Source organism: Antennarius striatus, chromosome 19 (genome assembly GCF_040054535.1).
Source record: "Antennarius striatus isolate MH-2024 chromosome 19, ASM4005453v1, whole genome shotgun sequence".
Lineage (NCBI taxonomy): Eukaryota > Metazoa > Chordata > Actinopteri > Lophiiformes > Antennariidae > Antennarius > Antennarius striatus.
The window spans coordinates 427,501-449,929 of record NC_090794.1 but is presented as its reverse complement, the minus strand read 5'-3'; the positions used below and the strand labels follow the sequence as shown (position 1 = coordinate 449,929).

The 22,429-nt window shown below is 53.5% G+C and overlaps 1 protein-coding gene across 5 annotated transcripts in view; it reads left to right on the top strand.

Annotated features, from left to right (window-relative positions):
• The first annotated feature begins 279 nt into the window (after nt 1-279).
• The window catches only part of myo6a (myosin VIa), a 28,154-nt gene continuing 6,004 nt past the window's right edge, over nt 280-22,429 (top strand). For 2 of the 5 annotated variants that reach the window (XM_068343282.1, XM_068343281.1), the window contains exons 1-31: nt 280-458; nt 3,506-3,631; nt 4,993-5,062; nt 5,148-5,221; nt 5,616-5,745; nt 6,368-6,473; nt 6,597-6,652; nt 6,737-6,834; nt 6,922-7,086; nt 9,673-9,753; nt 10,452-10,632; nt 11,851-11,995; nt 12,918-13,075; nt 13,418-13,509; nt 13,625-13,697; nt 14,820-14,947; nt 15,031-15,126; nt 15,226-15,396; nt 16,172-16,210; nt 16,314-16,407; nt 16,878-17,008; nt 17,076-17,153; nt 17,386-17,515; nt 17,599-17,689; nt 18,853-19,003; nt 19,127-19,335; nt 19,986-20,064; nt 20,318-20,478; nt 21,112-21,150; nt 21,478-21,507; nt 21,856-21,894. In XM_068343282.1, coding sequence (XP_068199383.1) covers nt 3,515-3,631; nt 4,993-5,062; nt 5,148-5,221; nt 5,616-5,745; nt 6,368-6,473; nt 6,597-6,652; nt 6,737-6,834; nt 6,922-7,086; nt 9,673-9,753; nt 10,452-10,632; nt 11,851-11,995; nt 12,918-13,075; nt 13,418-13,509; nt 13,625-13,697; nt 14,820-14,947; nt 15,031-15,126; nt 15,226-15,396; nt 16,172-16,210; nt 16,314-16,407; nt 16,878-17,008; nt 17,076-17,153; nt 17,386-17,515; nt 17,599-17,689; nt 18,853-19,003; nt 19,127-19,335; nt 19,986-20,064; nt 20,318-20,478; nt 21,112-21,150; nt 21,478-21,507; nt 21,856-21,894 — 3,212 coding nt within the window. In that variant the 5' untranslated portion in view covers nt 280-458; nt 3,506-3,514. The remainder of the gene's footprint in view (nt 459-3,505; nt 3,632-4,992; nt 5,063-5,147; nt 5,222-5,615; nt 5,746-6,367; nt 6,474-6,596; nt 6,653-6,736; nt 6,835-6,921; nt 7,087-9,672; nt 9,754-10,451; nt 10,633-11,850; nt 11,996-12,917; nt 13,076-13,417; nt 13,510-13,624; nt 13,698-14,819; nt 14,948-15,030; nt 15,127-15,225; nt 15,397-16,171; nt 16,211-16,313; nt 16,408-16,877; nt 17,009-17,075; nt 17,154-17,385; nt 17,516-17,598; nt 17,690-18,852; nt 19,004-19,126; nt 19,336-19,985; nt 20,065-20,317; nt 20,479-21,111; nt 21,151-21,477; nt 21,508-21,855; nt 21,895-22,429) is intronic. The other 3 variants (XM_068343285.1, XM_068343284.1, XM_068343283.1) reach the window with 2 other exon arrangements.

Genomic DNA, 22,429 nt, shown 5'->3' with positions numbered 1-22,429 from the left:
TATGATCGATCATATTGTTTGGTGGCGACGCCCCGGGGAGGGGGTCAGTGATTTAGGGTGAAAGGTTTTATTTGGGGGGTTTATGATTTTATAATTTAAATAATCTTCAAACGGTTTTTATCTGTATTTAAAGTCCTTCTTCAAAGTGTTGGGAGCCGCCGGAGCGCGAGCCAGCCTTTGGACCTGTGACGTCAGCCGGGCTTCCTGGTGTCTCGAGCGCCCCCTGCAGGGGGACTCGCTCTATCCCGGTCGTGACGTCACGGACAAGTTTCCCAGGATTGCTGCGGGAGTCGGAGGCTGCAGGGCGGGGAGAGAGTGGCCCAGGCTGCCGGAGCGGACATCGATCATCTGGAGACACCCCCCCTCCCGGAGCGGCTGTGTTCGGGACGCTCTTCCTGTGTGGGATTTAAAAACACGTCCTTTAATTGTTGGAGTCTCAGGAGCTCCCCCCGAACCAGGTGAGACCCGGAACATTCATGGCGGGGATGCTAGCTAGCTTCCGGGCTACGGCGCTCCGCGGGTCCCGGTGCTAGCAGCGGGCGACACGGGGGTCTGGCAGCAGACTTGGGGGTCCGGAACGGAGGAAAATGTCGGTATGAGAACCGGGTTGCGGAGATAAACCCCCCTCGGTCCACGGACACCCCGGTTTCCTGCGATCACCGGTGTTTCTATCAGCATATGTCGCCCGTCTGGGTCCCTTTGGCTGCTGAGAGGAATCAGCGCCAGACCTCCTTTAAACATCTGCGAATTTAAACTTTATTCATGATTATTAGAGGCGTGTGCTGAAGGTCACACCACCCAAAACACACTTCGACAGATTATTGGACCCTTTAAAATTCGGCATAAAAATAATTCACTTTACTCGTTTCTTTTTCCGTCAGGCTTCAACTTTTTTGTCCTCATCCACGCTACCGAGCGGTTCATTCTGGTGAATGCAGACAGTAGAAACCGGATTTAACGGTTAACTCACGTGGAAAAGGTTCGTGTTGTGCTGATTCTAACCCAGCCGAATGGAGTGGGATCGACACCCAATCAGGATCAGTCAGAATTCATTGATAAGACTGTGTGTGTGACCCCAAAACACAACACACTCAAAATTCAGTCATTTTTAGGGGAGGTTCGGTGCTGAAGGAGGGGGGGAGGGCATCAGGACGAGCATTGAGCACCTGACATCAGAGGAGGTCGAGTTGTGTGTGTGTGAGGCCTACACACACACACACACACACAAACACACAGGGGTCTTCACTGGTGTTATGTAAGAGCTCTCAGCCTGTGCTTCACACCTGGCTGCTCTCAGGTGTGAAGCAGGCCTGCGTTCTGCTGACTCAGCTCAGGTGTTCAGTCACCTGAGGCGTGAGGCGACCTGTGGGTGGAGGTGTGGCTGCAGGACTTTGACCTTTGCTCCATTCATAACTTTATGGACTCGTGACACACCAGGAAGTGATCCTGAAGGATTATGGGTTCATTGTGGAAGCTGCCGCCAACGAGAATCCCTCGGCATGCTGGGTAATGGCTCGGTGGAAGCGTCTCATTGAGGGTGATCTGTTTAAATGCATCTTCATCCACTTTAATGGATCAGAGTGAGGATGAGGATCAGCTACACCTGACAGGTGGAGCTGCTAGCCGGCTAGCAAGGTGTTAGCTGCTAGCTCTCTCAGTTGGTGCCACTTGGGCGTGAGGCAAGACGCGTTCACCCCCCAGCGGTCGAAAAACACACAACTACATCAGTCGGATGTCGCTAACAGAATGCTGTTGCTATAGCAACCGCCGGCGACCTCACGCCACCTCAGCGTTCCGTTTGGTAGCTAAGAGGCTAACGGCTAACTGGCTCACGGTGCCTGGGGATGCAGACAGCTGTGCTAGCGCTGTGTGCTAATGCTAGCCCCCTTGCAGCGTGTGCTGATGATGGAGTCAGGCTGTGGGGGGGAGGTTATGCCCCTCCCCCGCCGCCATATGAGCTGAATTAGCCACGCCCCACTTAGCAGACCAGCCAACGGTGATGAAGAGTGTCGACTCACACGCCGTCCTCGCGGTGGGGGGGGGTGTCTGAACCTGGAACAGGAAGTGATGAACGACCAGGTCAGGACCCCACCCCCCATCTGCTCCGATGCTATCAGGCGTTAGCGTCTGTCAGAACCTCTCCTGATTGGCTGCTTCCCCTCCAGGCGGCTAATGCAAACCAGCCCCACCCGTCTGTGGCGGAGGCCGCTGTTACCGTGGCAACAGGCCATAGAATCACATGTCGCGACCTTTGAAACGCTGGGCCTCCTGGTACGAGCCGGCCGCTCTGCTGACACACATGGGATTATGGGTAATAGTCCTGGATCGGGACTTTATGTTGTGTTTCTGTCGGATCAGAACCTCAGTTCAGACCTGGTTCTAATCCGGTTCAGACCCGGTCAGAACTGGTCAGACTGGTTCTGATCCAGTTTAGACCTGGTCTGACCCGGTCCTGCTGACGCTGCAGGTCCTGGACGTCTCTTTATCGCTGCTGGACTTTGATCCTCGTCAATCTTTAAACGGTGCTGATTGGAGCCAATCAGAACGCAGGAAGTCACGCCTCATCACAACCAGAATCATGTGACACGAGAAGGCAAAGACAATGAATGTGTGTGTGTGTGTGTGTGTGTGTGTGTGTGTGTGTGTGTGTGTGTGTGTGTGTGTGTGTGTGTGTGTGTGTGTGTGTGTTAAGTAGTGACACCCCCGAGGGTGGGGCCGCCTCCAGTTGATTAAACAAACCTGTTGAACGGACAAAGAAGTCACAGACAGGTGTGATCACACCTGCAGCTTCACAATAAGATCTTTCAGTTGGCTTTTATTTTGAAGGCGTCACAGGAAACCAGGTGTCATTAAAGACAGACAATAAAGCCCAAACCAGGATTTATTTATAATATTTATCTCATGTGGATTGAATGTTGTAAACAACAACAACCAAACAGGAAGTAGCCTTCATCATCACCTCAGGCGACCTAAGCCGACCTCAGCTGACCTCTGACCTCCCACTCTGCTGCTTCATGAAAGGTCACGATGTGTGGGAGACGAACCCACGCCAGAATCGTCATGGCAACTCGTGTGACGATGACCTCCGTTCAGGACGGAGGAAGAGCGACGGTCGCTAGAGGATCACAGCTAGTAGCAGTTAGCAACTAGTAGCAGTTAGCAGCTAGTAGCAGCTAGCAGTTAGCAACTAGTAGCAGCTAATGCTAGGAAGAGAAAACATCTTGACGTCCCACTGAAAACTGTCTGACGCTAAACGATAAAACCTTTATTTTGAAGGAGCATTGATTGAGGGACTTCCTGTGAGTTATTGTGACCTGAGTCCTGTCTGTCAGGATGAGGGGGCTTCCTGACCCATCAGCTGGTCGCTGTCAGGGTCGATGGCTTCTGCCCTCTGGGTCGGTGTCCCTGAACGCATCACGCGTGACCCGGTTGTCATGGCAACAGCCAGCTGACGGTTGTGTTTCTGCTGTCGCTGAACTCTTCTTCTTCTTCTGTGGTTCTCCAGAGCGCCGCCATGGAGGACGGGAAGCCGGTGTGGGCCCCCCACCCAGCCGACGGGTTCCAGCTGGGGACCATCGTGGACATCGGCGCCGACAGCCTGACCATCGAGCCGCTGAAGAGGGGGGGGAAGGTGAGCCTTCATCACGCCACGTCCCCTCCTGCACACCCTCCTCTTCCTCAGGCCGAGCTTCAACAACGTGGGCCCCCTCCCCATTTCTCATCTTGCCGTCCTGCTGGAGGGGCCGTCGCGTCGCCCCCTGGCGAAGTTTTAATGTCTCAGAGCGCCTGTCGCCATGGTAACACTAAAGCCTGGCAACCATCCAGCTAGTCTTTTCCCAGAAGGCCTCAGGGGTTGCTCTCTGGCGTTCTACTGTGGACGCCCCCCCTCAAACACACGTCCGTGTCACTATCTGGTCTCCATGGTAACCAAGTCGCACTGGGGTCGCTCCTTCCAGTTGAACCCGGTAAGTCTGTTCCTATTGGTCAGGAGAGCCGGAGCGACCCGCCCTCTGAGGCGTCACTGGTCCACAGAACTTCCTGTCCAGTGAACAATGTCCCGTCTGTCCCAGTGGAACCAGTTTGTGCCGGTGGTGGATCCAGTTCACGGGATGGACTCCTCCTCCTCACTGAGGAAGAGCAGCTCCTCCCTCCTCCTCCGGATTCTCCTCACGGCGCCGGCGTGGTGGAACCCATCCAGACCGGGCTGCAGAGCCATGATCAATGGGGGGGGGGGCAGCGGGGGTTGTGTGACAGAACACCACAGGATTCTGGTCCAGAAAACACCTGCAGGAAGTCAGAACACATGTTCATGTCTGGAGGATGGTGTTTGTGTTTGTGTGTTTGTTGTTTTTTGTGTTTATTGATGTTGTTTGTGTGTTTGTTGTTTGTGTGTTTGTTGTTGTTTGTGTGTTTATTGTTGTTGTTTGTGTGTTTCTTGTTTGTGTGTTTGTTGTTTGTGTGTTTGTTGTTTGTGTGTTTGTTGTTTTTTGTGTTTATTGTTGTTGTTTGTGTGTTTGTCGTTGTTTGTGTGTTTATTATTGTTGTTTGTGTGTTTGTTGTTTGTGTGTTTGTTGTTGTTTGTGTGTTTATTGTTGTTTGTTGTTGTTTGTGTGGTTGTTGTTGTTTGTGTGTTTGTTGTTGTTGTGTCTTTAGTGACTCATTGGAACCTGGTGGAGACGACGGCCTGTAAACTGCCAGTCGTTCCTGCGGTTGACTGAAATCTTTCAGTCCATCAGCAGTTTCCTGTCCTCTTCAGCTGATTTGTCACCATAGCAACAGGAACGAACGCTACTCTTCCTGTTGTGTGATGTCAGTGGAATCTGATTGGTTGGTGGGCGGAGTCCTCAACCCTTTTGTCGTTCTTTATCTGTCTGTTTTGTTTTACATGAAGAACGTTGTCATGTCAACGCCGGTGGGGGGCCCTGCTGGGGGCTGGGCGGGGCCTGTGGGAACCACACCTCTGACGACCCCCCCGTCTCGTCTCCTTTGCAGACGTTCCTGGCGGCGGTGAACCAGGTGTTCCCGGCGGAGGACGACGTGAACAAACACGTGGAGGACAACTGTGAGGCCGCGTTCCATTTCGCTCCCACCTGTCAGTCGTTACTGTTGTGTCTGGTGTCTGTCGTCATGGCGATGTTGTGTCACAGGTTCCCTGATGTACCTGAACGAAGCCACGCTGCTTAACAACGTCAGGGTCCGATACAGCAAGGACAAGATTTACGTGAGTGCTGACCTCTGACCCCTGACCTCTGACCTGTCCTGATGGACGACCGATCGTTAGCGATCGTTAGCGTAGCTCATGAGGGATTGATAGTGGTGTGAGTGGCTCAGGTGACTCCACAGGTGTGTGCAGTGGATCCTGCTGACCTCTGGTGGCCAGAGGAGGAACTGCAGCTCAATGTTAAAGTCAGTCAGTCATCTTCAGATCACCACCGCTGCATCCGCCGTACCGGGTCACGGGGAGCCGGAGCCTATCTCGGCAGCATAGGGCGTGAGGCGGGGGACACTCCGGGCACGACGCCAGTGCACCGCGGGTGTTAAAGTCAACCCGTTAAATTAAACCAGACTCAGGTTGTTTGTTGTTTGTTGTTGTGTCTCGGGCTCCGCTCCTCCAGACGTTTGTGGCCAACATCCTGATCGCCGTCAACCCGTACTACGACATCCCCAAGCTGTACGCGCCCGAGACCATCAGGCAGTACCGGGGGCGCTCGCTGGGGACGCTGCCGCCGCATGTCTACGCCATCGGTGAGTCCAGGACCGCCTCCCGAGGCATGTGCCCCCCCAGGGGTTTAACCAGTTCATCCTCGTCGCGTCCTGTTAGGAGAAACCTCCATGCAGTTCTCAGTTTCTCCTCTGGGGGCAGAAGAGACAGAACACGGAACGTTTATGATCCTCGTCATGTGGGAACAGGCTCCACCTCTTTAAAGCCCCCCCCCCCCCCCCCTCCAGAACCTGCACTTTTATTAGGATTATTAATTTAATATTTGCAAATGTTCCTGCAGACAGATTAAAATCTAGATTAAAATCCGGATCTGGATTTTGATCTAGATTCGGATCTGGATCTGGATCTGGATCTGGATCTGGACCCAACCCTGTTTGGTGGAAGTGTTTGAATCCTGACTGGATTCAAGCACCTGGTCATGTGACCTCTGGATCCCAACATCCTGTCCTGATGGGGTGTGAGGGACGGGTCCGTCCAGCAGGGGGCAGCAGGTGCTCAGAAATCCCACGGCAGCTGAACACCTCATGAAGTCCAGATGTTTCTGCAGCCTCACGGGGGTCAGGGGTCAGGGTTCTCACCTGTGTGTGTGTGTGTGTGTGTGTGTGTGTGTGTGTGTGTGTGTGTGTGTGTGTGTGTGTGTGTCAGCTGATAAGGCGTACCGGGACATGAAGGTCCTTAAGCTGAGTCAGTCCATCATCGTGTCGGGGGAGTCCGGCGCCGGCAAGACGGAGAACACCAAATTTGTGCTCAGGTGGGGGCGCCGCCCATTTGGTTAAACTTTTTGCAACACATCAGAGGTACAAGAGACGACCCCTGCAGCTGACCCCAGACCAGGCCCCGCCCCCTCACTAACGCCCCCTGTCTTGTCTGGCAGGTACCTGACCACCTCCTACGGGACGGGGCAGGACATCGACGAGAGGATCGTAGAAGGTGAGGTCAGCACACGGGGCGGGCATGTCCTCCAGGGGGTCTGACCTGTGTCCCCTGAACCCTGACCTCTGCCCCCTCCCACAGCCAATCCGTTGCTGGAGGCCTTCGGGAACGCTAAGACGGTCCGGAACAACAACAGCAGCCGCTTCGGGAAGTTTGTGGAGATCCACTTCAGTGAGAAGGTGTGAGCAGACACGCCCCCAAGGGGCGGGGCTATGCTCCGGTTGTAGCGTCAGCTGACCCTGACTAACCGCCGTCTGTGTGGGCAGAACGCTGTGGTGGGGGGGTTCGTGTCCCACTACCTGCTGGAGAAGTCCAGGATCTGCAGGCAGGGGCCCGAGGAGAGGAACTACCACATCTTCTACCGGTTGTGTGCCGGGGCCCCCGAGGACGCCAGGCTCCGCCTCCACCTGGGGCCCCCAGACACCTTCAGGGTACGGCTGGGGGGGGGCTGATGGATCCCATCAGCTGATGGGCTCTGTGTTAAAGAGTGTGTATGGGGGGGCTGTTTCCCTGTGTGAACCTGGACTGTTTCACTGTGTGAACCTGGACTGTTTCACTGTGTGAACCTGGACTGTTTCACTGTGTGAACCTGGACTGTTTCACCTCGTGAACCTGGACTGTTTCACTGTGTGAACCTGGACTGTTTCACCGTGTGAACCTGGACTGTTTCACTGTGTGAACCTGGACTGTTTCACTGCGTGAACCTGGACTGTTTCACTGTGTGAACCTGGACTGTTTCACTGTGTGAACCTGGACTGTTTCACCTCGTGAACCTGGACTGTTTCACTGTGTGAACCTGGACTGTTTCACTGTGTGAACCTGGACTGTTTCACTGTGTGAACCTGGACTGTTTCACTGCGTGAACCTGGACTGTTTCACTGTGTGAACCTGGACTGTTTCACCTCGTGAACCTGGACTGTTTCACTGTGTGAACCTGGACTGTTTCACTGTGTGAACCTGGACTGTTTCACTGTGTGAACCTGGACTGTTTCACTGTGTGAACCTGGACTGTTTCACTGTGTGAACCTGGACTGTTTCCCTGCGTGAACCTGGACTGTTTCCCTGCGTGAACCTGGACTGTTTCACTGTGTGAACCTGGACTGTTTCACTGTGTGAACCTGGACTGTTTCACTGCGTGAACCTGGACTGTTTCACCGTGTGAACCTGGACTGTTTCACTGTGTGAACCTGGACTGTTTCCCTGTGTGAACCTGGACTGTTTCACTGTGTGAACCTGGACTGTTTCACCTCGTGAACCTGGACTGTTTCACTGTGTGAACCTGGACTGTTTCCCTGTGTGAACCTGGACTGTTTCACCGTGTGAACCTGGACTGTTTCACTGTGTGAACCTGGACTGTTTCCCTGTGTGAACCTGGACTGTTTCACTGTGTGAACCTGGACTGTTTCACCGTGTGAACCTGGACTGTTTCACTGTGTGAACCTGGACTGTTTCACTGTGTGAACCTGGACTGTTTCACTGTGTGAACCTGGACTGTTTCACTACGTGAACCTGGACTGTTTCACCTCGTGAACCTGCTGCTTTGGGTCAGGGTTCACCATGGAGGTGTGGTCAGCTGACTGGACTCACCTGTTGTTGCTGAGTCGCTGTGGGCGTGGCGACCCTTGGCCACGCCTCCTGGTTGTTGAGGGAGAATCGCTGAGTCACCATGGTCGTTCTTCACTCACCTGCGTCATTCCCCGACTCCCCCCCGTGTCCTGCTGTAGCTTATTGCCCCCCCCCCCCCTAATGGCCCCATACATCCAGAACTTGCCCCCCCCCCGGGCCAATAAAGGAGATTCAGTGCTGATGGTGTTGGAGCTGCGACTCAGCGCTCGTGATGGAGTCCTTATATTGCGTTTCCTTAGGGGGGGTGGGGGGTGCGTTCAGGGTCGATCAGGACGTCTTACCTGAGGAGTAATCAGATTACCCGGAGCAGTGACCGGGAGCGTTTGATGTGGGGGGGGGGAGTCGTTTCCTGTCTGGGGGAATTTAAACGACGTATCAATGCGGGGATCCGTTTCCACGGTAACCAGCCAAACCTCCCCCCATCCTCGACGCCCCGGGGGTGGGGCTGATATCTACCACCATTATGAGTGTTCCTGATGAGGTCACAGCTGTCCATCAGAGTTATTGATCAGCGATCGGCTCCCGTCAGTCAGTAGGATAAAGGATGTAGAGGGGGGGTGAAGGGGGGCGCTGTGGCCCCCTTCACCCCCCCGATGGAGCGGTTCTGTTTCTGTCCATCTGCTCCCTCCGGGGCTCCAGATGGTCAGAACCACAAGCCCAGCAGAACCACGTCCAGGGCCACGCCCCCACACATGACCGGGCCCAGTGATTGGTTCCTGGGAGAGACACACAAACAAGGGTTGACTTTGTTCTGATCAGGTTCTGATGGGGTTCTGATCAGGTTCTGATGGGGTTCTGATCAGCTTCTGATCAGGTTCTGATCAGGTTCTGATAATGTTCTCATCAGGTTCTGATCAGGTTCTGATGGGGTTCTGATCAGCTTCTGATCAGGTTCTGATGGGGTTCTGATCAGCTTCTGATCAGGTTCTGATGGGGTTCTGATGAGATTCTGATCATGTTCTGATCAGGTTCTGATCATGCTCTCATCAGGTTCTGATCAGGTTCTGATCGGGTTCTGATCAGGTTCTGATGGGGTTCTGATGGGGTTCTGATGGGGTTCTGATGAGGTTCTGATGGGGTTCTGATGGGGTTCTGATCAGGTTCTGATGGGGTTCTGATCAGGTTCTGATGGGGTTCTGATGGGGTTCTGATCGTGTTCTGATGGGGTTCTGATGGGGTTCTGATCAGCTTCTGATGGGGTCCTGATCGTGTTCTGATGGGGTTCTGATCAGGTTATGATGGGGTTCTGATGGGGTTCTGATCTTGTTCTGATGGGGTTCTGATCGTGTTCTGATGGGGTTCTGATGTGGTTCTGATCAGCTTCTGATGGGGTTCTGATGGGTCGGTTCCGGTCCAGAGGGTGACGTGATTCTGTGTTTCCTGTCTTCCAGTACCTGAACAGGGGTTGCACTCGCTTCTTCGCCACCAAGGAGACGGACCAGCGCATCCCCCAGAACCGCAAGAGCCCCGAGGTAACACACTGACCCCGCCCCCCACCGCAGCCTGACTCCACCCCCCCACCGCAGCCTGACTCCACCCCCCTGCTCCAGCCTGAGTCCTGCTTAAACTGGTTTTATTCTCAGGTTAACCGGTGGAGGAATCCACTGTATGGGGGGGCCAGGCGGGTGGGGGGTGCATCCCAGTCAGATGAGTGTCCTGCGTCCTGATTGGCTGTCAGGTTTCTTCTCAGATGATTGGAGGCTGCAGGTCGTCATGGTTTGTTCCCTCGGCAGAACGTCTCCTCCTCCTCAGTCATCAGAGTGGGAGCTGGGGGGGGCGCCGTGGCCCCGCGGGTCATCTGATGAAGGGCTTTGCTAGATCTCATTATCGCCTCCTTAACCCTGGATTAGCTCCAGATTAGAGTCAGATTGAGTCGCTCCTCCTCCTCCTGTCACCTCCTCTGGTCCTCTGGAGGAGGACCTTCAACCGTCCCCCATCCGTCCTGCTAGCCGTGTTAGCTGTGAGGCTAACAGAGCAAAAGAAGGAGGGGCTTCAGAAGCGGAGTCACGGACCGTTCCCTCTGATCGAGTTCACCCTCAATCCAGCCAATCAGACAGCTGCAGTTGTTCAGGGGGCGGAGCTAATAAATCACAATTCACATACACCCAACAGTTACCCATAATCCCTCAGTGGAAACGGCTCAGTAACTCCTCCCCCCTATGCCCCCCAGCACCTGAAGGGCGGCGCCCTGAGGGACCCCCTGCTGGACGACCTGGGCGACTACACCCGGATGTGCGACGCCATGAAGAAGATCGGATTGGATGACGGCGAGAAGCGGGACCTGTTCCGCGTGGTGGCGGGGGTGCTGCACCTGGGCAACATCGACTTCGAGGAGGCGGGGAGCACCTCAGGTGAGGCCACGCCCCCTCACTAGCCTGCTGGACAGGCTAACGATGCTAACACTCATGCTGCCTGACATCTGGGGAAGCTAACTACAGCTAATGCTAGCGTTAGCCTGCTTGAGAAGCTGACTTTGGTTAGCTGCCAATGCTAATAGAGTTAGCCTATTGGAAAGGCTAATGTCACTTTTACATACATTGATCTTATTTAAAAAAAGCTAACAATGCTATGTCTTTGGAGAAGCTAACATCAGACAGACCCCAGAGATGGCTGGAGAAGCTAACAGTGTTAGCCTGTTTGTGAAGCTAACGCTATGAACATCAAAGATCCCAATTTACTGGTATTAGAGTGGAAGGTCACGCTACCATTAGCCTGAGGAGCTAGCATCAGTATAAAAGCTGCATCAATGCTAACCTGAAGGAGATGCTAACAGTGATGCTAGCCTTCTGAAAAATGTCTTGGTGTTTTTTTTAGCAAAGCTCATTTTAGCCTGTTAAAGATGTTAGCATCCAGGTAATCCCATTGGATAAGCTAACAGATGTTAGCCTGTTTGGAAACAGGCCCCCCCTGCTGAACGAGGGGGCGGAGCCGGGAAGCGGCGAGGCATGTGATGTCACTGAGACGCGGCCTTTAATTGGACTCAAGCGGCGCTGGCGACGCTGAGAATTACCGACATCCATCAAACGCACCGCCGTGACGGACGGGATCAGGACAGCCCCCGCCCCCCGGGAGCCCGCCTGGCGGCGAGATGGATGTGTCCCGATGTAATCACAGACCAACGCCGACACGACTCATCCGTCACAGCTGATGGAGCGCTGCCGCCGTGTGACAGGAAGTACCCGCACGGCGACGGAACCGGGCGTCAGAACAGGAAGTTCAGCTGGAGGAAAGGAGGCTCCATCACCCCATAGGGGGGCGGGGCTTCCTGGTCCGCCCACAGAGCTCTCAGGAGGTATCGATCGCTATTGATCGCCGCCATCGATCAGAGGCGTGTTCACAGCAGGAAGTGCCGGTCAGCGTTCGGTCGGGTCAAGGTGGGGCTGATGTCGACGTGAAGGGGCGGAGCCAAGAGCATTCTCCACCCCTTCACCTCATGGTGATCAGATGACCATCAGCAGCAGGACCCCGCCCTCTGAGGATGTGTTTGTTGATATTGGTTAGCTGACTTCTGACGTGTGAACGGGTCTGACTGACCCGTGCTCACGGTGACCCTGGGTGTCGTCTTGCAGGCGGCTGCACCATCAGGAACCAATCAGGTCAGACGCTGGAGGTCTGCGCTGAGCTGCTGGGTCTGGAGGAGGAGGACCTGAGGGTCAGCCTGACCAGCAGGGTGATGCTGACCACAGCAGGGGGCGCCAAAGGCACTGTCATCAGGTAAGGCACACACACACACACACACACACACACACACACACACACACACCCTTCTGAGTGTTTCTAAGTTATGCTGATTGGCTGCTTGACGATGGGAGTGGACTGCAGACATGCTAGTGTTAGCTGCAGCGCTGATCCAGGCCTGACTGTCAGCCCGCCAAGTCCTGTTCAGGAAGGAGCTCGTCTGATTGGCTGTCATTGACGTGTTCGTTAGCGTGCTAATGTTCTTCGACCCAGAAGTTTCCTCCTGAGTCCATGAACAGGAGCGCCGGTCCCCAGACCTGATCGATTATTTCCAATCACGCTGAACTGATCGGCTCCTCGCTGGAGTCACACCGCTAACAGACTGGAGCCGCGCGGCGACACGGCTCAAGCTAATAACCGCTAAATGCTAATGAGGCTGCAAGTTGTCAACAGAGTTTAAGGACGTCGCTGTCAGGAGGCTTTTAGCGAGGAGCGGCGAGGGGTTACATCATCCGTTACCCCGGGGGGGGGGCAGACGGTGGCGGCGTGCTGTGATTAATGGCAGGGGTGAACTGGGGTCAATGTGGGCGGTTCTTTATTCGTACTGAGGTTAGCAGTGTGTCAGCGGTTAGCACAGGCTGCAGCAGCCAGTAGGCGGTCCAGTATGACGTGGATGGACCAATCAGGACAGAGGAGTGAGCTGATTGGTCAGGCCATATAGTTGGGTGTGTATGTCACACATATATAGCAACAGTTTAAAAACCGCCATCAGGGTGGGGGGGTTTATCTTCAGGTGTTCAGGGGTGTCTGATTGGTCGACAGGCATCGGTATGGACAACCAATCAGGTTCTAGCGTTCCATTCTTTCAGTCTGATGTTCTGCACTCAAAGCCACACCCATCCACCTGGAGCAGGTGAACGTGAACGACTACAATGCTAAGCTGTGGCTGTTTTCCCAGGGTGCCGCTGAAGGTGGAGCAGGCCAACAACGCCCGGGACGCGCTGGCGAAGGCGGTGTACAGCCGGCTGTTCGACCACGTGGTGACCCGGGTGAACCAGTGCTTCCCCTTCCAGACGTCGGCTAACTTCATCGGCGTGCTCGACATCGCCGGCTTCGGTTGGTGGCCCCGTCGTCATGGAAACGCTCCACGTTAGCTCCGTGGAACGGTTCCGGAAAAGAGTCCCGCATCTTCTTCGTCATCCTCTTCTTCACTCTGAGCCACTTCAGCGAGGCTAAATACAGAGCTAGAATGTAGCCGCTAGTGGCGCTAGCAGCTACCATCATGGCTAGTGGCTACATGCTAGCTCTATAGGGTCTCTGCATCTTGTCGTATTTTGCATCAGAACTTCCTGAATATTGGTCAAAAATAAAAATGTCCTGCTGTGTCGCCAGGGGGAGGGGCTAGGTGTCCTTCCGTGACATCATCAGTCGTGACCGCTAGCGGTGTTTGTTTTACAGAGTACTTTGAACACAACAGCTTCGAGCAGTTCTGCATCAACTACTGCAACGAGAAGCTGCAGCAGTTCTTCAACGAGCGCATCCTGAAGGAGGTGAGCCCCGCCCACTGGCCCTGCCCCCAAACACCACGCACGACCTCTGACCTTCCAGGGGGTTGTTCAGTGACGTCCTCTCTGGTTCCATCAGACCTTCTGCTTTGTGTTCCAGGAGCAGGAGCTGTACCAGAGGGAGGGGCTGGGGGTCAACGAGGTCCACTATGTTGATAATCAGGACTGCATCGGTGAGAAGCCCCGCCCACCGGCCCCGCCACGTTCTCAGAGCGGGGGGGGTGTTCAGGTTCCTCTGCTAAAAGAGAACGTTTGACTTCTGTGTGACTGACGCAGAAGGTCCTGGTCCAGAGGTCAGGTTCTGGTCCAGAGGTCAGGTTCTGGTCCAGAGGTCAGGTTCTGGTCCAGAGGTCAGGTCCAGGTCCAGAGGTCAGGTTCTGGTCCAGAGGTCAGATTCTGGTCCAAAGGTCAGGTTCTGGTCTAGAGGTCAGGTTCTGGTCCAGAGGTCAGGTTCTGGTCCAGAGGTCAGGTTCTGGTCGGAGCCGTGACTCAATTGTCTTTTCCATGTCCTGTTGGACTGTGAGTGAACACACCTGCAGCGTGTAGATCTGTGGGATCACATGTATGGAGTGAACCCCACTGCCAGGCTGGGACTAGATGGACTCTGATGGGACTTCGGGACCTTAAGTGCTCAACTTGGGATTCCACTCAGGACTCAATTTGGGACTCGACTTAGGACTCGACTTAGGACTCGACTTGGGATTCCATTTGGGACTCGACTAAGGACTCAACTTGAGACTCGACTTGGGACTCGACTAAGGACTCAACTTGAGACTCGACTTGGGACTCCATTTGGGACTCGACTAAGGACTCGACTTGAGACTCGACTTGGGACTCCATTTGGGACTCCATTTGGGACTCAACTTGAGACTCGACTTGGGACTCCATTTGGGACTCCATTTGGGACTCAACTTGGGACTCGACTTGGGACTCCATTTGGGACTCAACTTGAGACTCAACTTGAGACTCGACTTGGGACTCCATTTGGGACTCGACTAAGGACTCGACTTAGGACTGGACTTGGGACTCAACTGGACACTCGACTTGGGACTGGACTTGGGACTCAACTTGAGACTCAACTTGAGACTCGACTTGGAACTCGATTTGGGACTCAACTTGGAATTCTACTTGGGACTCAACTTGGGACCTGGAGGTTCTGGACATGGTGCTGGACCTCTCTGGTGGGCGTGTCCTAACCTTTGCCCCAGAGGCTCGCCGACACACCCACCAGAGTGGCTCTGATTGGCCCACGCGGCTTCAGGTGCTGCTAATGCTAACGCTGTCCTGCGCCACAGACCTGGTGGAGGCCAAGCTCCTGGGGATCCTTGACATCCTGGATGAGGAGAACCGCCTCCCCCAGCCCAGCGACCAGCACTTCACCGACGCCGTGCACAGCAAACACAAGGAGCACTTCCGCCTCACCGTGAGTCACAGTGCCACGCACGCTAGCGTTAGCATACCGTACCGTGTGCGGGTGGGGTTAGCGTGTGGTTGTCGTGTCCTCAGATCCCCAGGAAGTCCAAGCTGGCCGTCCACAGGAACGTGAGGGACGACGAGGGCTTCATCATCAGACACTTCGCCGGCGCCGTCTGCTACGAGACGGTGCGTCCACTTCCTGTCCTCTGTGACGTCACGGCGCGGTCGCTGCTGTTAGCGCTGTTAGCGCTGTTAGCACTGAGCCCTCCTGTGTTCTCCTCGCAGACCAAGTTTGTGGAGAAGAACAACGACGCGCTGCACCTGTCGCTGGAGGTCCTGGTCAGCGAGTCCAGAGACGCCTTCGTCAGGGAGCTGTTTGAGAACGCCAACAGCAGCAGGGACGCCAGGCAGAAGGCGGGGAAACTGAGCTTCATCAGCGTGGGGAACAAGTTCAAGGTGAGGCTGAGGACCAGGACCTCTGAAACCACCTGGATCCACAGGTTCTGATTCTGGTTCTGGCCCTGGTTCTGGTCCAGGTTGTAGTCCTGATGCTTTCTGCTGAGCTCCGCTGCGTCGGTACTGGGCGGTGCTGATGACAGCGACCTGACGGTTAACGTGACAGTGATTTATGACGCCTCAGAATCGCTGCTTGCAGCATCTTTTGGGGGGGTGGAGGTTGGGGGGGTGCCTGAGAGGCTGTGTGACAGTTGTTCAACACGACCTGCTGTCCTCCACGCAGGTGGATGTTTATTAATGAGGTGTGGGCCGCAGCGTCGTTAGCGTAGCATCGCTAACTGGAGACAGTAGGAAGTGGTCATGCATACTGCCTGTATGCATGACTGCGATGATGATGATGATGATAATGATGATGATGATGGTGGTTTGGTTGGTTGTATACATGTTGGTGTTTGTTTACCTGTTGTTTTTTACTTGTTGGTTGTTTACCTGTTGTTTTTTTACTTGTTGTTTACCTGTTGTTTTTTACTTGTTGGTTGTTTACCTGTTGTTTTTTTACTTGTTGTTTACCTGTTGTTTTTTACTTGTTGGTTGTTTACCTGTTGTTTTTTTACTTGTTGTTTACCTGTTGTTTTTTACTTGTTGGTTGTTTACCTGTTGTTTTTTTACTTGTTGGTTGTTTACCTGTTGTTTTTTTACTTGTTGGTTGTTTACCTGTTGTTTTTTTTACTTGTTGGTTGTTTACCTGTTGTTTACTTATTGTGTGTGTCTGCAGACGCAGCTGAACATCCTCCTGGAGAAGCTTCGCAGTACGGTCAGTGTCCTGCAGCATCATGCCGTCACGTGACCGTGATGATGTCACTAACTTGTGATTGGCTGTGTCCCTCCTGTTGCCCCGCCCGTGCCCCGCCCCCCAGGGCTCCAGCTTTGTGCGCTGCATCAAACCCAACCTGAAGATGGTCAGCCACCAGTTTGAAGGCGCTCAGATCCTGTCCCAGCTGCAGTGTTCAGGTCAGCCCTGCCTCTGTCCCGTGATGTCACTTCCTGTCTGGCGGCGGCCAATCAACCGTCTGTACTTGTTGCGTATGTGACGTTCAAATCTTAACGCTAGCTTAGCATCTACAGATGCTACTCTACTGGATTGATTTAAATAGCTTTGGTATGCTAGCGTGGCCCCGCCCCCTCCGGTTCTGGACTTGTGACCCGGGGGCCGTCCTCGACCCGCTGGGCAGACGAATTAATCAGCTCTAAAGCTCTGTGACCTGCAGATAGTGGGTTTGTTCTCGTCCAATCAGAGGCCTCCGTGACCTCACTTCCTGTAATCTCTCTCTGGGCTTTAAACCGTTATCTGTTCCTTAAACCAGATGGGGGCTGTGACCCCTCCAGACTGGGGTGGCCCACTATAACTATGTGGCGCTGAGGTCCAATCAGCTGCCAGACGGCGTGATGATGTCACCAGCTCTTCTTCTGTGATTCCTCAGGGATGGTGTCGGTCCTGGACCTGATGCAGGGGGGCTTCCCCTCCAGGGCTCCCTTCCACGAGCTCTACAACATGTACCAGAAGTACATGCCCCCCAAGCTCACCCGCCTCGACCCCCGCCTCTTCTGCAAGGTTGGCCCCGCCCCCTCGGCCCCGCCCCGTTAACCCTTCCTCCTCCTCACCAGCCTCTGTGTTTCAGGCTCTGTTCAAAGCGCTCGGCCTCGACGACCGCGACTACAAGTTCGGTCTGACCAAAGTGTTCTTCAGGCCCGGGAAGGTGAGACCGGTTAACTGGTTAAGGACTAGTTAGTTGACATGGAGAGGACTAGTTAGTTAACATGGAAAGGACTAGTTAGTTAACCTGGAAAGGACTAGTTAATACACATCAAGAGTAGTTAAAACACCTGGAGACTAGTTAGAATACCTGAAGGGGAAAGGACTCATTTAAACCCCGCCCCCCTGCTGACTGGCTCCGCCCCCCTGCTGACTGGCTCCGCCCCCTGCTTCAGTTCGCAGAGTTCGATCAGATCATGAAGTCGGACCCCGACCACCTGGCGGCGCTGGTGAAGAAAGTCAACAAGTGGTTGATCCACAGCCGCTGGAAGAAGGTCCAGTGGGGCTCCCTGTCAGTGGTCAAACGTGAGTGTGTGTGTGAGGGTGTGTGTGTGTGTCCCCGTACTGATGCGTCTCCATCATGTGACATCACTTCCTGTCTGCTGCAGTGAAGAACAAGATCCTGTACCGAGCCGGTGCCTGCATCATGATGCAGAAGACGGTCCGGATGTGGCTCTGCAGGAGGAAACACAAGCCCCGGTGGGTACCTCTTCCTCTCCTCTTCCTCTTCCTCCACTCCCTCTTCTCTGCACCTGTCACTGGTCTTCTTCTTCTTCTCCCTCCTGCTGCCCCCCAACATTAATCTCCCCCCCGCTCTCCTTCCTCCTCTCCTCCTCCTCTTCTTCATTAAGTTCCTCTTTTACAGCCCAGCAGTGTCACACAAACACACCTGGTGACACGTTCAGCTGCTCACCACCTCCAGCCGTCACCGTAAATAACAGCCTGGGAGGGGCTGAGGGGGGGTGAAACATGCTGCTTGTGTATCACTGAGAATATAAACTACACCTGATACTAAACCACACCTGTTACTAAACTACACCTGACACTAAACTACACCTGATACTAAAATACACCTGATACTAAACCACACCTGTTACTAAACTACACCTGATACTAAAATACACCTGTTACTAAACTACACCTGATACTAAACTATACCTGATACTAAACCACACCTGATACTAAACTACACCTGATACTAAAATACACCTGATACTAAACTACACCTGATACTAAACTACACCTGATACTAAACTACACCTGATACTAAACTTCACCTGATACTAAACTACACCTGATACTAAACTACACCTGATACTAAACTACACCTGATACTAAACTAAACCTGATACTAAACTACACCTGATACTAAAATACACCTGATACTAAACTACACCTGATACTAAACTACACCTGATACTAAACCACACCTGATACTAAACTACACCTGATTCTAAACCACACCTGATACTAAACTAAACCTGATACTAAACTACACCTGATACTAAACCACACCTGATACTAAACTACACCTGATACTAAACTACACCTGATACTAAACTACACCTGTTACTAAACTACACCTGGTACTAAACCACACCTGGAACTAAACTACACCTGATACTAAAATACACCTGATACTAAACTACACCTGATACTAAACTACACCTGTAACTAAACTACACCTGATACTAAACTACACCTGGTACTAAACCACACCTGGAACTAAACTACACCTGATACTAAACTACACCTTCTACAGGTGAACCCTTTATAAATATGTGGATGATGTTTAAATAGATGGGGATGGACCTGGTGTGAGGAGCAATGCATTGTGGGTAATGTAGTGGTGTGCCCCCCAGTATTGACGGGCTGGTGAAGGTGAGGAACCTGAAGAACCGGATGGACCGCTTCAACGAGGTGGTGGGGGGGCTGAAGGAGGGCAAGCAGGAGATGAGCCGGCAGGTGCAGGACCTGGAGACCGCCATCGACGTGCTAATGCTGAAGATCAAGGTGTGTGTGTGTGTGTGTGTGAGGTGTGTGTGAGGTGTGTACAGATTGTTTCAAACAGAAAGTAGCGTCCAGACGCCGTGGGTTCTGGATTATTTAAGTGGCTCTGCCCCCTGTTCCTGCCAGAACACCCACATGACCCGGATCGACATCGACTACGAGTTCCGGGCCCTGGTGAGCCAATCAGAGCAGCTGCTGACCGCCATGCAGAACAAGAAGAAGGAGGAGGAGGAGCGGGAGCGGCTCCGGCGAATCCAGGAGGAGATGGAGCGGGAGAGGCAGAGGAGGGAGGAGGAGGAGCAGCGCCGCCTGCAGGAGGAGGAGGAGCGGCGCCTGTGAGTGTGGAGGCTTCTGTAGCTGCTAGCAGGTGGCCACTGCTAGCAGGTAGCCACTGCTAGCAGGTGGCCACTGGTACCTGTAGCCACTGCTAGCAGGTAGCCACTGGTAGCATTAGCCGCTGGTAGCATTAGCCGCTGGTAGCAGCTGCTGGTGTGTTCAGGCTCAGACGGTTCCTCCCGTTAACGGTTTTGTTCTGTTAATAATTCATGAACGATTCATCGGCCGCCGTCACAGGAACATTTTATTAACGGCCAAACGATTCGTCCAATCATCATAGGCTAACGACCTCATTAGTCCTGACGTGCAGCAGCACTGTGCACGATTATAAAGCATTCTGAAGCATTATGGAGCATATGTCACCGTTATAAAGCATTATGAAGCATTATGGAGCATATGTGACCGTTATAAAGCATTATGAAGCATTTTTGAGCGTAGGGCAATGTAATGAAGCATTGCAGTGTTATAGTGTTAGAGAGTGTTATAAAACATAGGATGTTATAAAGCATCGTAGGTTTATAGAGAATGATAGTGTTATAAACCCTACAGTTGTTATAAAGCCTACAGGTGTTATAAACCCTTCAGGGTGTTATAAAGCCTACAGGGTGTTATAAAGCCTCGTTCACTCGTCTGATTTTTTCTCCATCAGGAAAGCGGAGATGGAGATGAAGAGGAAGCAGGAAGAGGAGGAGAGGAAGAGGAGGGAGGAGGAGGAGAAGAGGATACAGGTGGGTCAGGTGTGGGGGGGTTGATCGTCATGTTAGCCGTTAGCAGTGACGTTAGCTTTAGCAGATAGCTGGACGAGCGACCGTCTCCCATTGGGTGTCGACCTGGACGAAGGGGCGGGTCCATATTTAATGCTGCAGGAAGTGATGGATGATGTCACTGGAGGCGGTGTAGTGATGTGTCCTCCAATTGGTCGTACTCGATCTGTTTGCGGCTCACCTGTCCCCGCCCCTCCCCACCTGTCCCCGCCCCTAGGAGGAGATGGAGCTGCAGCTGCAGGTGGAGCGGGAGGAGGAGGCGTCCCGTCAGGCCGTCCTGGAGCAGGAGAGGCGGGACCGAGAGCTCGCCCTGAGGATCGCCGCCAGCGAGGCGGAGCTTATCCCCGAGGAGGGGCTGAACGACTCGGGGCTGCGCAGGTAACGCCTCCACCCGTTATACTTCCACCCGTAACACTTCCACCCGTTACACCTCCACCCGTTACCACCCATTACACCTCCCCCCGGAACACCTCCACCCGTTAGACCTCCACCCGTTACACCTCCACCCGTTACACCTCCACCTGTAACACCTCCACCCATTACACTTCCTGGAACACCTCATCCCGTAACATCTCCACCCATTAAACCTCCACCCGTAACACCTCCACCATCCTGTCCACTGCAGAAATGTGAGTCTAGATCTGGATCCGGGTCGGTCTCGTACAATGGACCAATGGAGATGAACAGATCCTTAAAACAAATTGCAAGTCATGGTTCTGCTGATCCGGTTCTGCTGATCCGGTTCTGCTGATCCGGTTCTGCTGATCCGGTTCTGCTGATCTGGTTCTGCTGATCTGGTTCTGCTGATCCGGTTTCAGGCCTTTTTCTGTGTTTCTCTCTGTTCTGGTCTCAGAACCTCCGGGTTCTAACGACAGGAGCGTTAACACTGTGGGACCTGACCCCATACACCTGCAGCCGGTCTGGGGCGGGGGAAACGCCCCTTCCTCTTTGGACCCACCCCCTGGTTCTGGCCCATCTTTAACTCTTTCCTGTCTATTTTCTTCCTCCCAGTAACGACTCGTCAGTCCCGTCGTCTCCAGAGAGAGCAGCGTAAGACTCCGCCCACTGAACCTTCACACTCTCTGACCTCTGACCCTAACGAGCCCTGCATGCTGTAACACTCTGCCAGCTGACAGCTGCTCTCCACCAATGAGAAGCCGGTTTATTCTGGTTGACACAATGTGATCAAAACTAGATCCAAAAAAATATCAAACCTTGATTTAAACTCCAAAACATTTGATCTGAATCCATCCAGTGATGAATCCTGAGTCTCAGTGTAATCAGATTACGTCCTGATGGATCCTCTGATCGGACGAAGAACCAATCAGATCGTCTTCCTCCTGCTCTTCGTCATCTAATCGTCTCCTCTCTCCACAGCGCTGCTGGACCCACAAAGGCCCTGACCATGTAGGTCCCCCCCCCCCCCCTGAGGGGCTGAGCAGACAGGTTCTGGTTCCCGCCCCGCCCAGGCCAGCCCCGCCTACCTCTATAATATACAGTATATGTAACATAAAAATAATATTTATGTAACATAAAAATTAAGACTCAAACACAGTGACCCGTTAGAAGGTTCTGGTTCTGTTTGAAGAACCTTCAGAGGACTTCCTGTGGTCTGCGGTAACTTCGTGTAAACTTTACGTTGTTAACTTCCTGTAAACTTTACGTTGTTAACTTCCTGTAAACTTTACGTTGTTAACTTCCTGTAACTGTCGGTAACTTCCTGTTTCCGTGGTAACGTGATTGGACGTCTTTCAGGGAGGAGATGGCGCGGGAGATGACAGAACTTCTGGCCCGGTGGGTAGAACTCCGTCACTCCTTTCTGATTGATCACCTTATTGATCAGCATTCTCTAATCAGACGATCAGCACAAATCCTCCAGTAATATTGATCATTATTAGCAGCCAAACCTGATTGAAGAATCCTGATCAGTGCTGATTGATTCCCGATCAGAACCTGCTGTGTGTCAGCACAGGACTCAACCTAAGTCAGCGCTGCTGCTTGGTACCAACCCCACGACCCCCCCACGACAGACCGAGCCCCCCACCCTCCTATCACGGTGTGGGCGGGTCAGGGGTCACTCCTCCTGTTCGGGGGTTAACCTCAGGTCGCCTGTCGCTGCGCCGCAAACAGGAAGTAGGGTCAGAAGGTGACGGTAGCGCTCAGGTAACAGGGTTAGCTGGCGGCTATCCGCTAACCTCTCGACTCGGAGCCAACCAATAGGATCAGAGGAACTACACAGGCCCGCCTCCAGCTTCCTGGTCACAGATTGATCCCATTGGTCAGGAGAGACTGGTGATGTCAGCTGACTCCTAGCGACTGATACAGCATA